Source organism: Camelus bactrianus, chromosome 13 (genome assembly GCF_048773025.1).
Source record: "Camelus bactrianus isolate YW-2024 breed Bactrian camel chromosome 13, ASM4877302v1, whole genome shotgun sequence".
Lineage (NCBI taxonomy): Eukaryota > Metazoa > Chordata > Mammalia > Artiodactyla > Camelidae > Camelus > Camelus bactrianus.
The window spans coordinates 68,838,825-68,854,080 of NC_133551.1; the positions used below are offsets into that span (position 1 = coordinate 68,838,825).

The 15,256-nt window shown below is 57.0% G+C and overlaps 1 protein-coding gene across 4 annotated transcripts in view; it reads left to right on the plus strand.

Annotated features, from left to right (window-relative positions):
* Positions 1 to 14,116, plus strand: part of ZBTB17 (zinc finger and BTB domain containing 17) — a 29,544-nt gene extending 15,428 nt beyond the window's left edge. For 2 of the 4 annotated variants that reach the window (XM_010957486.3, XM_010957487.3), the window contains 14 exons: positions 7,768 to 7,974; positions 8,863 to 9,051; positions 9,671 to 9,811; positions 10,139 to 10,264; positions 10,875 to 11,113; positions 11,208 to 11,350; positions 11,431 to 11,731; positions 12,071 to 12,158; positions 12,247 to 12,363; positions 12,455 to 12,575; positions 12,785 to 12,915; positions 13,238 to 13,447; positions 13,565 to 13,654; positions 13,733 to 14,116. In XM_010957486.3, the coding sequence (XP_010955788.2) occupies positions 7,768 to 7,974; positions 8,863 to 9,051; positions 9,671 to 9,811; positions 10,139 to 10,264; positions 10,875 to 11,113; positions 11,208 to 11,350; positions 11,431 to 11,731; positions 12,071 to 12,158; positions 12,247 to 12,363; positions 12,455 to 12,575; positions 12,785 to 12,915; positions 13,238 to 13,447; positions 13,565 to 13,654; positions 13,733 to 14,016 (2,387 nt within the window). In that variant the 3' untranslated portion in view covers positions 14,017 to 14,116. The remainder of the gene's footprint in view (positions 1 to 7,767; positions 7,975 to 8,862; positions 9,052 to 9,670; positions 9,812 to 10,138; positions 10,265 to 10,874; positions 11,114 to 11,207; positions 11,351 to 11,430; positions 11,732 to 12,070; positions 12,159 to 12,246; positions 12,364 to 12,454; positions 12,576 to 12,784; positions 12,916 to 13,237; positions 13,448 to 13,564; positions 13,655 to 13,732) is intronic. The other 2 variants (XM_010957488.3, XM_045518500.2) reach the window with 2 other exon arrangements.
* Positions 14,117 to 15,256: the final 1,140 nt, after the last annotated feature.

Genomic DNA, 15,256 nt, shown 5'->3' on the forward strand with positions numbered 1-15,256 from the left:
TTATGGTGGCATGGCTCGCTCTTACACTTCATTTGCTTACATGCTGCCTCCTCAGAGAGGTCCTCCTTGACCCTTTTCTTAGGTACTAAATAGCCTCTCTGTCTCCTTGGCTTGCTTTGGTTTTCTTCACAGCACTGAGTATGTGACATTCTGTATCATATTGATTAATTACCTGTCTTCCCCACCAGGCTCAAAGCTCTAATTCAGTACCTAAGAGAGCACAGTATAGGCACTCAGTAAACGTTTGTGATATTTTTTAGTCTTTGTTTGTGTCCGTTTCCTAATTTGTGGACTGAGGACCCCTAGAGGGGAGAGCAGTAAGTGTAAGTAGTCGTGCAGCTGTGGCACCACAGATCTGTCTGTGTGTTAGGGGAGATCATTCACGTACATAGAATTAGATGCTGTTGTGATTAATAGAATAGAAATTCCTTTCTCATGGTTTTTGGCTCTTATTTTCTCAGTTAACAAGTACCAAAAGAGTACAATGCTCATTTCAGAATATTTTGACCTTGGTTAGTCATATTCAACAAGGCCAGGAGTCTGCTCGATACCGGGCCTGTTCCACAACTTGATCTGAGAGCAAGGTCCTTGGGTAGGTGCTAGAAGCAGTTGTAAGAAGTAGCCCCACCCGGCAGTGAGTTTATTAACCTTGTAGGGGAGGCAGCCTACCGGTGTGATGTCAGACTGTGTCCATGTGCCACCACTTCTCAGACAGTATTGGGCGGAGGGGAGCAGGGTGGGTGTTGGGAGAACGATCAGACCCCATGCAAAGGCCCACACGTTCTGATTTTGTCTTTTTGGTGGCAAGGCCTTTAATTTACCCCGTGTCAAGTTTCAAGAGTCCCCAGAGCAAGTAATGGACTCTAAACTGGCGCAGGTGCTGGGCTACAGGTTCGGGGCCAGCCAGCCTTCCCTCGCAGCCACATTCCTAGAGCAGTGGGGTCCACTGGGGTCAGGGAAAGGGATGCCCACTCCTGGTTAAATCTTAGAGATAGTGGGCATTGTATGGTTTGAAACACAAAGTCAGTGTCACAATTTAATTTTATATTTAGATATTATTTTTAGATTAAAAAATCAATATTTTTTATAATACAAATTTCAGCAAAGAAAATGCTGCTGAATCTTGGCAGGGAGGATTTTGTAGAAGGTAGCAGTGATTTTCAGGGTGAAGGCCACTGTTCAGGAGAAGATGAAGTATCAGCGTTTGGGGCTGTTGGGAAGGGCTGAGTCAGGTTTGTATGTTTATTTAAAGGGGAAACTTTTTTTAAAAGTTGGAGAAACACAAGCTTACTGTAACAACTGTGTTTGCTGGGTAAGGAGGAAGGTGCCAGAAGGGCTGGTTTTGTTGATATTTGCCTCTCTGCCACGTTGCCCTGAAAAGGCACCGGTTGTCACACCAGTTGGGTTGGTGGGGTGGGGCAGGTAGGTTTCATGTTTGCAGGGCTGGTCTGCTGTGAACTTCTATCTCCTTGGCCTGAGTTTGTATAAGTCAAGTTATATACAGGCGCCACCAGTATTTCTAGAAAATGAGAAATGCTGAGCAACTGGAAGCCAAATGGTGATCCCTTTCACCTGCTCTCAGGTGCCTCAGGCCCCCTGGATGGCTGTGTCGTGTCCAGGCCCACAGCTGGCACGGCTCGTTCTTGGAGTCAGGGACTGTTGTTTGTCCAGATCATCGTCTCCTGGTGGTTGGCCAGTTGTTTCCTGCCTTCATTTCTTCCCTCTGTGTGGCAGTTTGGAAACCCTGTGGTCAGTTTAGTGCTTGCTAATAACCTGGGTAATATTTCACATTTGACGGGTGCCCATTTACCTCTGAGATGGAACCGTGCTCTGTGGACCCACTCAGAGCTCTGGGCAGGCACTCCAGCCTTCAGCCGGGAGCACCCTTGGGCTTTACAGAGAAGTTGTTAAATATAAAGTGCTTCCCCAACAGAAAATCGCTGTGAGTGATTCTTGCCCAGTGCCCCTCTCTCTCTTAATGTTAAGTGGGCTCTGGGATTTTTTCACATTGCATGCAGAAGGAATAATAGGTTATGATTATGATGTCTAAAGAAGATTCAAGTCACCAAATAGTTGTTGAGCCCACCTGAGGTGCCCAGCATAAAAGGATATGTGGAAACCATCTGATGTGGTCTTTGGCCTAAAAATAAAATATAGTTGCATTGCTGCGTGCTCACTGTGTGCCAGGCGCCGGGTGGGCCCTTTGCTCACATCACCTAACCTAATCCTGTAGCAGACATGGGAAGTGGTCCCACTGGCCCCATTTGCTGGAGGCCAGATGCTGGTGTGGTAGGGGCAGGACCTGGATTTGGGCCTTACCTGACTTGACCCCAGAGCTTTTGCTGCCTCCGCGGTGCTGAACTGCCTCTCCAATCCCTACGTCTTGGAGGCAGCAGCGTGGAACTTGGTGCCTGGCATAGCCACATTCTTAGTTTTTAGGCGATCGGGCTGTGCCACACCTGGCACTGTGCTGCTTGGCATGTTGAAGACACTCTGTGAATGCCATTTTGTTGTTACCTGGGAGATCTGGGATTCAGGTTTTGCTGAATTGAGCAGAGTGGATTTCACAACCCAAGGAGAACCCTTTCTCACGTCGGCAGTCTGCTTGCGGGTGTTTGGGAACTGAAGGGTTGGTGAGATGGATTGTGTTTTCTGCGGCAGCCGCCCTGAGTCCCACTCCCGTCAGCCTCTGTGGCTCTTGCAGCTCCTCAGGACAGCCCTGGCACGGGTGGCCGGGAGCACAGCTGGAAACGACCCCATCTCTGTGTGGACTGAGTGTGGCACCGGTACCTCAGGTTTTCCTAACAAAATCCTATTACAAGTTTTGTTAAATTTTGAAAAATGTTCCCATACAAAAGTACATGCAATGTGCATGTTTAGTTTATACAAAAATCTCTGTGTAAAGAAATAGAGCACTCCCAGCAGTATCTCACAAAATCCCTGATTTCTCTTCCTCCCATCCAGAGAGAGCCATTATCCTGAAATTTTTTTATTAGTCATTCCCTTTTCTTTACAGCTTTACCATCTGTATCAGTTATCTCTTGCTGTAAGCAAACCACCTCAAAACTTAGTGGCTTTAAGCATCAGCAGTTTATTATTTCTCCCCATTTTGTGGGTTGACTGGGCAGTTGTTTTGTTCCACAAGGTGTTGGGGTCATTTATGTGACAGCATTCAGCCAGTGGCTGGGCTGGAATCTTGGTGCCATCAGCTGGGGATCTCAGCTCTTCTTCATGTGGCCTGTGCACATCGTGTCTCCTCCGTGGCCCCTCATGTGTCCTCTCTCCCCAACAGGAGCATCTGGACATCCCTGCAGTGGGGTGGCTGGGGTCAGGAGAGCAAAGGAGGATCTTCCAGGCCTCTTAAGGGCCAGGCCTGGAACTGGCAGAATCACTGCATCCTGTTGGTTAGAGTCATCACCGGGCTGCCCAGATTCAGTTGGAGTCTCATGGCAGGTGTGGTTGGATGGGAGGGATTGTTGGCAGCCATCCTCAGAGTCTGTGCCCACACCATCCACGTCCGTATTGCCTGTTTGGAACCATCCTGAGGGCTTCCCCAGGTCCCTCACGTTTCCATTCCCAAATGAATTCCTTGTGTAGCTGGCCAGAGCTCATGTACAGCCAGGCTGCCAGTCCTCAGGAGAGCACCCCAGCTCTGACACCCGACGTCTACCTCTTTAATCAGGGATCCACTGAGCAGACGGTGGCGTCAGGGGAGGTGTCCCTTTGCAGTCAGGGGTTGGTCGGAAGGCCAGGCCAGGCTCTGCACAAGCGAGTGCCTGACGTGAGGGCTTTGGGCTCTGTGGGCTGTGCCGTCCTGTTCTGTTTGCGTTTTCTGTCATGCTCAGTCTTCAGGGTCTTTCCTAGAAGTAGTTTTAACTAAAGCTCACATGCAGTGCCCTTGGAGCAAGATGAAGTAAGGAGGAAGGGACCCCGCACTTGTGCTTAGTGAAGGGCGCGCACGCCAAGGGCAGGCCTGCGGAGCCGCACGTGACATCGGCGTTGGTAACGGAAAGTGACTGGCTGCTGATCTTGTTACCGTGTGTCACGTCTCCTGAGACAGGGCTCCCTCCTTGTGCGCACTCAGGAGAGGCAGCTCCCACCTCGCTGCTGCCCGTGGCACCCCCGTGTCCCTCTGTGTGGCCCAGGCAGGTGCATCCTCCACCACCTGCTCACCTCCTTCCTAGTCCCGTCTAAGTTGGCTAGATCCTGGTGGGGTCCTTTCACTGTAGAGTATAGGAGCAGAGACAGGAGACAGTCGGAGGACTGCACGCTCGCTCTAGAGCAGTTCACCCAGTTTGGAGGTGGGGCACTGCCTGGTTCTAGCTCAGCCCCTCTGAGGGGGAGGGCCAAGCCAGCTGGCCCCTCACCTGCTCACCACGTCGCCTTGGGGAGAGAGGGGCTGTTGGAGCCTTTCAGCAGGCAGCCAGCTGGTGGAGGCACGTGGGTGAGGCTGGGAGACAGGCTGGGGGCTATGGGCTCCACCTATTCCTGGGGTGCGTGGTTATAGAAGCCACTGGGCTGTTGACAAATGATGCCATTTAGCACTTGGCAGGCATACCCCTCAAGGGGCCGGTTACAAGATGGGGCTCCTGAACATACATTTGAAGTGCTGCTTCTCTGTTTGTGGGGACAGCCTTCTTGTTTCCTTTTTCTTTCCTTCCTTCCTTCCTCTCCCTCCTTTCCCTGCTTCTTCCTTCCCTTTTATCCTCTCCTGTTCTCTCTGTCACTTTTCTTTCTTTGATTTTGTCAGATCAGCTGCTCTTTTAGGACTGTTTCTCTATTGGAACAGCTTCAGAGGCTGCCTCAGAGGAATTCCAGAAGCCTCTTGTGTGCTCCCAACACCCACATTTGGGGAGGAGCCCGCTTCTGGGTGGGCACCTGGCATCAGAAAACCGTGGTTGGCTTTGGGGGGAAAACATTATTCGTGGCACACAGCTGCTCCCCTGTGTGTGTGGGGTGGGGACTGCAGGTACTGGGCCACCATCCACCCTCTCCCAGGGACCTTTACCGGCCTTCCCCTGAGGCCTCTAGCAATGGGCACGCCCCCGCCTCCCATGTGTCCAGCCCCAGGAGTCCTGGGCTTTGCTGCCCTTTCCCTGGGAACTCCGGGGTACGTGACGGTGTGAGGGCTTGGTCCCAGGCCAGGCCAATAATCACCTGACCTTTGAGCTGGCAGGTCCCTTCCACCCCGTTGGCCAGGAGTCTTTCTCACGTTTATCTTCCCAGCAAGTCAGATTGCTTTCCGGCTGGAGGCTTCAGCTTTCAGCAGGCTCCAGCCCAGGGGCCTGGGAACAACTCTCCACCTCGGGGGGTGGGGTTGGGGTGCTGTTCAGCCAAAATGCTCCCGAGTTGTTTCTGAGCCTGGGAGATACTTCCTCCCAGCCCACTTTTTGGGTTGGCTCCTGGCGAAAGTTGGGGAGCCAGAAGGGATTATTCTGCAGCTGACTGAGGAGGCCCCACAGGCCCTGGTTGTCCCTCCCTTTCCAGGCTTGGGAAATATTTCACCTGGGGCTCCTGAGGACAAAGGGGTGGCCTGGTGATCGGGACTTGGGGGCTACCTGCACACACTGCACACACCTGTCGCTCACGTGGCTTTTTCCACGGCAGAGAGAAGAAGCTCTGAGGTTGGTTTGGTCCAGGCCTCTCCTTGCCACGTGACTTTGGTTCCATTTACCCTTTGCCTGGTGTGTACATCCTTAGGTCCCAGGCCCGAGTGCCCTGGCCTGGGTGTTTAACCCATGGGCTGGACACTGGTTCTCTTCTATGTCCTCAAAAAATTTCTCTGTTGTAGCTCTGACCTGATCAGGAACAGAGCATCCAGACCTCTTCCCTGCATCCCTTTAGGTCATGAATGGGACCTTGCTTTTTCCAGGGATTAAAGACCTAGAGAAGCATGCCTTTGTGGGCTGTCCCACGTCAGCAGCAGCCTCTGCTCCGGTGGCTCTGTGCTATGCCGGCTGGTTTGGCGCCGAGCGGGCTGTTCAGATGCAGAGGGCGCGGCCGCCTCGTGCCTGACCTCTTGCCACCAGGACAGGCTCTGGCTCTTCCCTGCTTACACCGAAGAGCTTGAGCCGTAGGCACTTGTGATCCAAGAGCTCCAAGGAGCCGTGCCTCTAGGGGAGCTTGTGCGTGGAGCCTGGGGCCAGAGGACAGTCCAGGGGATGTTGGAGGGAGGAAAAGGGTATTTTGAGTCTCCAGCAGCAGCAGCTCTGAACTTCTGATTCAAGGGCTGACACCCCGAGACACACAGGGTGTTGCCACTGCCTGCCACCCCCTTATTTGAGCCCACTCACCTACCTGGTGACTTCGCCGAGTACCCTGACTTTTTAAAAAGTTTCCAGACACCACGGGGTGGGTGGGCTTTGTGTCCTTCAAAGTTGATCAGTGCTGGCTGAGCCATGTGCATGTGTGCAGGGACGTGGCTTTCATTGTGTCTCATCACAGCCAGACAGCCGTATGTGGTCACCGTGGCTCCAGAACAGCAGCTCAGTGACTCATCCCCAAGAGGCCTACGTAACGGGAACAGCTGGAGCCAGTGAGCCGCTGCTGAAACCTGGAGGCTGAGAGCCCCCAAGTGTCACTCTTTCCCAGAAACTGCCTGGGGCAGCTCTGAGCAGACCCAGGCCTCAGAGGAGAGGTTCTGGAAGAGCTGAAAGAGAAACCACTGCCACTTAGCAGACTCCGAGGCAGGGCATGACGGCTCAGCCCTGTTGGATCTGTGTAATGTGGGCCCAGGAGTGGGCGTTGGTGTTTATTTGGAAATTGCTTCTTACCCGAAAGGAGAACCTGTGACTTTTCCCTGGAAAATGCCGATCTTGAAACTGCCTCTGGTGTGGCGCTGAGGGGAAGTGGGGAGCTGTGTTCAGTGCGTGTTAAGTCGTGGCCCGTGCAGTTCATGGTTACTTGGCACCAGGACATGGAGTTTTTGTGAGCATTTTCACCTGAGGTGACTTCCTGGACTTCCTGGACTTCCAGGCAGTGAGTGAGGACTTTGACAGAGAAACTGCAGCCAGGCCAGCAGCTCTTGGGATCAGGGTCAGAGTTCATCTTTTCTCCAGGGACAGCTTGGAGAGATTTCTGGAGGGAGAGGACCACCAACTTTATGTAGTTCCCCCAGCCCATGAATCAGAGGGGGGAGGGGAGGGGGAAAAATCAGTTCCACCCCCTCCCCTGGGCCAGGCTTCACCGAGGACAAAGGAACTTTGCACAGAGCCCTGTGGGTGTAGCTGGAGAGGAGGCAGTTCCTGAAATGCTGGATGATGGAGCATCTGCCTTCCCAAGCGCGCATTTCACCTGTGCATGCCACACTGAGAAAAGTAAGAACAAAATAGAAAGGTTTTCATAAAGCCAAATGTATCCAATCAAAAGATCCGTCCTTTATTCTAAGATTATGTTATGCATTCTTTTTGTAAACAATGTTTCACTGTGTCTTTTTTAAAAAAAGTGCTGACAGTAATCAGTGTTTTGTGTTTGCTTGTTTTTTGACTTTTTAATGTTGTTACCTGGCAAAACACAAAGGTGGCTGTTTTATATTGGTCCCTCCACGCTTTTTGATTTTGGGAACTTTCCTGGCCAGTTAGCCAGGAATCTAGGATCCCCTGATCGGTCCAGGCTTGCAGAGGCACCTGGAGTATCTGCCTTTTGTGGACTTGTTTTCGCCACTCCTCCCCACCCGCCGCGTTCCTCATCTGGGAGTGCTGGGATTGCGCGGAGCCTGGCTGGCGTCCTCCCTCTGTGCTAACATGAAGGCCCTTTGGCTTTCCCCAGCCATGGATTTTCCCCAGCACAGCCAGCACGTCTTGGAGCAGCTGAACCAGCAGCGTCAACTGGGGCTTTTGTGTGACTGCACCTTTGTGGTGGACGGTGTTGATTTTAAGGCTCATAAAGCAGTGCTGGCGGCCTGCAGCGAGTACTTCAAGATGCTCTTCGTGGACCAGAAGGATGTGGTACACCTGGACATCAGTAACGCAGCAGGTACCCCGCTGGGTCCAGGGCTGAGCTTGCGGAGGGCTGGACACAGGCTGGCCTGTGGTGTGGAAGGCCCTCCTTACACAGCCCCTGCCCTCCTGTGAGCAGCACCTTCAAGGGGTGCAACAGGCCTCCCACACAGGACTCAGGCCACGAGTGCACGAGTACGAAGCTCCTACCACGTGTGGGGCCCTATTTTGACTGGGAGCAGGGTTGTAAGGTGAGAGCTGGCAGGAAAGGCTCACAATAAGCTCCAGGCTGGACTCAAGACAGGACAAGCTCATCAGGAGGGACAGAGAGCGGGTGAGCTCTGAGACCCCAGTCCCTTTCCATTGCTGAGTCAGCCCTGATCCCCAACCCCAGTGCTAACCTTGATGGGGATGGCAAAGGGTTACGGTCAGGAGGAGTGTCAGGAAGGTCTTGGGACTGAGGAAGGAACTAACTGGTCTTTGATTTGGGTTCCTAACCCAGAATGGTGTAATATGCCACCAGACATTAGGGTAAGATGTTGTTCCCCCATTTTACAGATGTGGAAACTGAGACCCAGAGAGGTCAGGTGACTGGCCTAGAGTTTCAGATAGAGTTTGTGGCAGAGCCCCGATGAAAGCCAGTGGTGACACTCTGGTTGGAGTGTCGTCTGGTGGTGAAGTGTATTGGCTGGGTATAGAGCATATAGAGGGGCTGTTCACACCCTCTGCCCTCTGTTGGTGGACTTCTTTTTGCCTGTGCTGAGAATCCCCAGGTTGCCCACCTCCACCAGCATGGGAGATGGGGAGGTGGTGGCCTGCCGCTCTGCTTTTCATAAATCCCTGGATCCTGCCACCAAGCGGCTGGACGGGCTCTTGGTGCCAGGCCTTGAGGTGGGTCCATGATGGCTGTCTGTGTCCTTGGCAGGCCTAGGGCAGGTGCTGGAGTTTATGTACACGGCCAAGCTGAGCCTGAGCTCTGAGAACGTGGATGATGTGCTGGCCGTGGCCAGTTTCCTGCAGATGCAAGACATCATCACAGCCTGCCAGGCCCTCAAGTCACTGGCTGAGCCCACCGCCAGCCCTGGGGAGAATGTGGAGGCCTCGGCCATGGAAGGTAAGGTCCTTGGCAGGCTGTTCCTGAGCAGGTGGCTTTTGATGGAAGCTCTGCCCCTTTCTCTCTGTGTGGCCATTGTCCTCATCTGGCCTCATGTGTGTTGTGGGGAGCTTGTGAGGAGGAGCTGCAGCAAAGTCTAAGAAGGCCTCTCAGAGGGGCGTTTCTTCCTCCCCTGCCCCACCTTTCACCAGCTCCCTTGTGCTCTGCTGCCCAAGGGCACCAGGCAGGCAGCCTGGCTCACGGCCTTTGCATAGGGCTTCACTCCTCTGGCAGCTCTCCTCTCCTGCAGCCTTCCTCCCCGCTCCCCTTACTGCCTCAGGAAAGCCCTGATGCCCGGGTGGGCCAGGTTCCTGGTGGCACTTGCAGAGACCTGTGCTCTTCTCCTCGTAAGAACCCATCTCTGATCAGAGGTCTGTCCCCCAGAACAGTCTGCAAGCCCCACGGGAGCAGCAGCCACAACTGTTGTACCCACGGCCCAGCCGGCAGCCTGGTGCGCAGTAGATGCCTGTGAATAATCTGTGGAAGGAGCAAACTGGCACACCCCAGGGAGGGTCCACTCACCCCTCCAACTGGTGGGCATTTGATGGGAAATGGCAGGTCTATCCTGTTCCATCTCCAGGTGGGGGCAAGAGAGCCAAAGAGGAGAAGGCTGCTGCCACCACGCTGAGCGATCCGGACCTGGCCAGAAGCAGTCCACCCATGGGCCTAGGCAGGGAGCTCAAGGAGGAGCGAGGTGGCCAGGCCGAGAGCACGGCCAGCGGTGAGTTGTGACCCAGCCGGCTGTCCATCATGTGCCAGCAGCGTGGGCCCCAGCTCAATGCAGGGCTTCCTCAGGAGGCTCCTGGGGGAGGGAGGTGGGGAGGCACAGGCAACTGCACCCCTTGAGCTTAGGTTACCCAGAACAACCCCTTGTTCTGAGGTGTCTGTCCAGCCAGAGCAGAGGCACAAGCCACCTGAGCTCGGCTGTGCTCTTCCCACGCCCGGGCCACAGCCACTTCCAGGGGCCTGGTCCCAGAGAGGAGAGCCTTCTGGCCCCTGGACAAAGGGTTCCAATCCAGCCTTAGATGCCCCTACACCCCCACCCCAGGTGCAGAGCAGACGGAGAAGGCCGATGCCCCCCGGGAGCCGCTGCCTGTGGAGCTCAAGCCTGACCCCACGAGTGGCATGGCTGCTGCTGAGGCCGAGGCCGCCTTGTCAGAGAGCTCAGAGCAAGGTACTTCCACCCACCCAGCCCCCAAGGTGCCCTCTCTTATATTGCCTCAGCTCATCCCACCAGCAGTCACCCTTTCCCTTCAGCTTTTGGGCGAACATCATCTTTTCTCATTCTTGAATTTTGACATCAGTGTCTTGCTTGTGCACCCTGGCTACGCTTCCTGTTAGCACAGAAGTGTCGCTGTCACAACATTGGTCTGCTGCTTCTTCCTGGGCTGCGCACCAAGGGGGAGCATTGCAGCCCATGGCGCCTCCCACCCTCCGTGCACTTTGGCTGACAGCACCCTTCCTACCCAGTTGCCAGCGTGGGGCTCCAGGTGGATTGAGGCTCACCTGCATCCTCAGGCAGCAAATGTTCCCACCAGCGGTCTGCCCTGTGCTTCCTCAGTCAGTGCTGGGGACTGATTTTCTGTGGCTCCTGGACATGGCCGGGCCCTCCGAGACGCCCACGCAGAGAGAGGGGTGTGTGCAGTGATGAGCCGGCCCCAGGCCTCATGTGGCCAGTTGCCAGGTGGCTTTTCTGGCATTTGCCTGGCTATAAGGTCATGTCCCTCGGGGGGGGGCCCCTCGCGCCCTCTCCAGCACCTCAGTGCCTGCCCTTCTCATGGCAGAAATGGAAGTGGAGCCAGCCAGGAAGGGAGAAGAGCAAGAGGAGGAGGGCGCCGTGCCCGTGGTCGGCAAGGAACAGAGCCGGCGACTGGAGAAGGGCGAGGCCCCGGAGGAGAGCGAGGAGTCGGCCAGCACGGACTCGGGCCAGGAGCTGGGCGCCGAGGCCCGGGGCCTGCGCTCGGGCACCTACGGCGACCGCACAGAGTCCAAGGCCTACGGCTCCGTCATCCACAAGTGCGAGGTGCGCCGCCGCCCGTGGTGCCGGCCCCGCCCCGGCCCCCCGCCTCCCCTTCCCAACTCCCCGCCTGACACCCTGCTTCCCGCTGCGCCCGCAGGACTGTGGGAAGGAGTTCACGCACACCGGGAACTTCAAGCGGCACATCCGCATCCACACGGGCGAGAAGCCCTTCTCGTGCCGGGAGTGCAGCAAGGCCTTCTCCGACCCGGCCGCGTGCAAGGCCCACGAGAAGACCCACAGGTAGGCCCTGCGGCCCCTCGGCCCCGCCCGCGCTCCCCGGACCCCGCGAGCCTCCTCTCCCTGCGCCTTCTGCCCACCAGCCCGCTGAAGCCCTACGGCTGCGAGGAGTGCGGCAAGAGCTACCGGCTCATCAGCCTGCTGAACCTGCACAAGAAGCGGCACTCGGGCGAGGCGCGCTACCGCTGCGAGGACTGCGGCAAGCTCTTCACCACGTCGGGCAACCTCAAGCGGCACCAGCTGGTGCACAGCGGCGAGAAGCCCTACCAGTGCGACTACTGCGGCCGCTCCTTCTCCGACCCCACGTCCAAGATGCGCCACCTGGAGACTCACGACACTGACAAGGAGCACAAGTGCCCACACTGCGACAAGAAGTTTAACCAGGTGGGGGCGCCCGGGCCCAGGCCCCTGTGCCCTGGTGGCTTCCAACCCGGGGGCCGGGGGCACAGGGGAGAGACAGGCCCAGTGGGGGAGTCGGTGGTGTTGGCTGAGTAGAAAATGACACTCCTTGGGGTAGAAATCTTGATCACTCTGCTGGGGATGCTGGGAAGGAAGGTTAACTCAGATGAGGGGGTTCCCTTTCCACTGGCCTGGAGGAGATGGAGCCCCTGTGGGCTCCGGGAGGACCAGAATCCATTGTTCACTGGCGGGAGGGGCTGCCCTGGCGTCCTGAGGCCAAGTTCGGGGGTGTAGTAGCCCTTCTGACCCCCTGCCTGGGCACAGGTGGGGAATCTGAAGGCCCACCTGAAGATCCACATCGCAGACGGGCCCCTCAAGTGCCGGGAGTGTGGGAAGCAGTTCACCACCTCAGGTAGGGCCCGGCTGCCCGGCCGCCCTCACGCACCCCTCCCGCCCCGCCTTGGCGCTGTGTGCCAGGCCCTCCCTCGGTCTTGCCACAGGGAACCTGAAGCGGCACCTTCGGATCCACAGTGGGGAGAAGCCCTACGTGTGCGTCCACTGCCAGCGGCAGTTTGCTGACCCTGGCGCTCTGCAGCGGCACGTCCGCATCCACACGGGTGGGTGAGCCAGCCTGGCGGTGCCTGGGGCCAGCGAGGGGCACATAGGAGGAAGGGAGGTGCCGACAGTGGTCCTCGTCCCTGTCCCCAGGTGAGAAGCCATGCCAGTGCGTGATGTGCGGCAAGGCCTTCACGCAGGCCAGCTCCCTCATCGCCCACGTGCGCCAGCACACCGGGGAGAAGCCGTACGTCTGCGAGCGCTGCGGCAAGAGGTCCTGCCCCTCCATCCCTTACCCCGGGCGCGGCGGGGTCCCTGCCCTCTGCTGGTGGAGGGGTCAGAGAACAAGCAGAGGGCTCGGCTGGAGCCAGGCCCACTGCTGCCTGAGTCCAGGCGCAGGTCCCGGGGGTCCTCTCCAATCTAGACTCTGTGGCGGGAGGCCTGGGCAGTTTGGTGCAAGCCCCCCACTCTGCGGCCCTGCAGATTTGTCCAGTCCAGTCAGCTGGCCAATCACATCCGCCACCATGACAACATCCGCCCCCACAAGTGCAGCGTGTGCAGCAAGGCCTTCGTGAATGTGGGGGACCTGTCCAAGCACATCATCATCCACACTGGTGAGCATGTGCCACCCGCCTCTGTCCCAAGCCCTGACTCTGGGGCGGGTGGTGGGGCGGGAGGTGCCGCAGACCCCAGGCTGGGTGCCGGCACTTGCTGCAGGCAGCCTTGCGAGTAGTTCAACTCCAGTGAGGGCCCTATTTTCTCAGAGCTTCCAGAAGGCATGGGGGCCGGTGGAGGCTTCTGTGTGGCTCAGGTGGCCACCCCAGAGCACTTCCAGCTGGAAAAAACAGGGCTGCTGGGGAAACTGGAGGCCACTGAGGTCCTCCCCCCCTGCACCTCCCCTCCAATGGCAGGAGAGAACCTTGCCTCCTCCCCCAGGAGAGAAGCCTTACCTGTGTGACAAGTGTGGTCGAGGTTTCAACCGGGTGGACAACCTGCGTTCCCACGTGAAGACCGTGCACCAGGGCAAGGCAGGCATCAAAATCCTGGAGCCAGAGGAGGGCGGTGAGGTCAGCGTGGTCACAGTTGATGACATGGTCACACTGGCCACTGAGGCACTGGCAGCAACAGCCGTCACTCAGCTCACAGGTGCGGGCGTCACTCAGCTCACAGGGCAGCAGGGGTGGTCACAGTAGGGGTTGCTTCTGGGGTGGCAGCAAAGGGGTAGGCAACTCTGGCCTCAGGCCCTGCTGATTCCGCCCACAGTGGTGCCAGTGGGGGCCGCGGTGACCGCGGATGAGACAGAAGTACTTAAAGCCGAGATCAGCAAAGCGGTGAAGCAAGTACAAGAAGAAGGTGAGAGGCTGCCCATGGTGGGAAAGCTGGTTGGCCCAGAGGCCCTTCTTGTCCTGACTGCTGTCCCACCCCCTACAGATCCCAACACCCACATCCTCTATGCCTGTGACTCCTGTGGGGATAAGTTTCTGGATGCAAACAGCCTGGCCCAGCACGTGCGGATCCACACGGCCCAGGCACTGGTCATGTTCCAGACGGATGCGGACTTCTACCAGCAGTATGGGCCAGGCAGCACGTGGCCGGCCGGGCAGGTGCTGCAGGCTGGGGAGCTGGTCTTCCGCCCTCGGGACGGGGCTGACAGCCAGCCTGCCCTGGCAGAGACACCCCCCACAGCCCCTGAATGTCCACCACCTGCTGAGTGAGCAGGCACTCTTTCTCCTGTTTATTTAAGGATGGGTGGTACCCTAGAACTGAGAGGGGTGGCCCCATTCCCTAGAGAGAATAAATTGGATTATTTTCTAATGCTGCCTAGAGCTCCCTGTAGGGGTGGGGTGGGGAGCTGGCAGCTGTGGTTGATGCCACCAAAGGGTTGCGCCACCCAGGGACGAGCCAACAGAGACCTGCTTCTTGGGAAAGGCAGGCTGTCCCTTTGCAGAATGGGACTGGAGCCCCGGGACCTGTCGAAACAAGCTGGCTGCTTTGCCCAAGTTGGGGTGTGGGCAGCACACTTGCACTTAGGTCCAGAGAAACTGCAGCTCCCCAGGCCCCATCCCTTCGTTTGGTCCCCTCTTTGGAGGCTGCTCATCTGCTCAGCCTGAGCATTGGACCTCCCCTTTCCTCCATGGAGCACAGTGACCTTGGCCCCCTCTGCCCAGGAGCCGGGCCCGCAGGGCTTGGCCACAGCTGCACAGGTGGCCGTGCTCTACCTGTACAGAGCTCCACTCGGGTCCGTTCAGCCAGAGCAGCAAGGCAGGCAGAGCACTGGACCCAGCAGGCCATGGGCCTGGTTCTGTTGGGCTTACAGAAGCAGGAGGGCTGTTCTCTCTTCACGGTAGTGCTGGCCCGAAGATCACTGCCAAGCCAGTGTCACCTTTTGGGAACGTTTACTTGCCCTGAATCAGTGGAGTCTCTGAGGGTCTGGAGCGACAGGAATGAGCGGCCAGGAGTTCTGATGGGGAGGTGGGGGACATAGCACTGCTTAAATTAGAAGCAGCAGTTGGGATGGTGGGGCGGCTCAGTCTTACTCCTGTCAGCAGGGAGACGTGAGATGCCATCCCTGCCACTTTTCTGCACGGCTCATCCCAGCAGCTGTAATCCCTCACTCAGAGGTGGTACCATCTTGCACCAAAAGTATAGGTCTGTTTGGAGGAGCCCCAGGGATACTGCAGGTGAGACCACCAACTTTGTGGTCCTTGCGTTCCTGTCCCCCACGTCCAACTCCCCAGCTTGTGGTGGGCCCAGCTGCAGGGGAGGCCTGGCCCTCCCGTCCCATCTTCCTGTCTGGGAGGCAGCTACGAGAACCCCGTCAGGCCAGGCTGTGCCGCTACTACCTGGAGGAGAAAGGGGCAAAAGGCAAGACGCCAAAGCTTGCTTAAGATGTTTCTGTGTTTGGGGTGGGGTGGGTGGTTTTTATTCTTCATCCAACTTGGAAGTGCCTTCAAC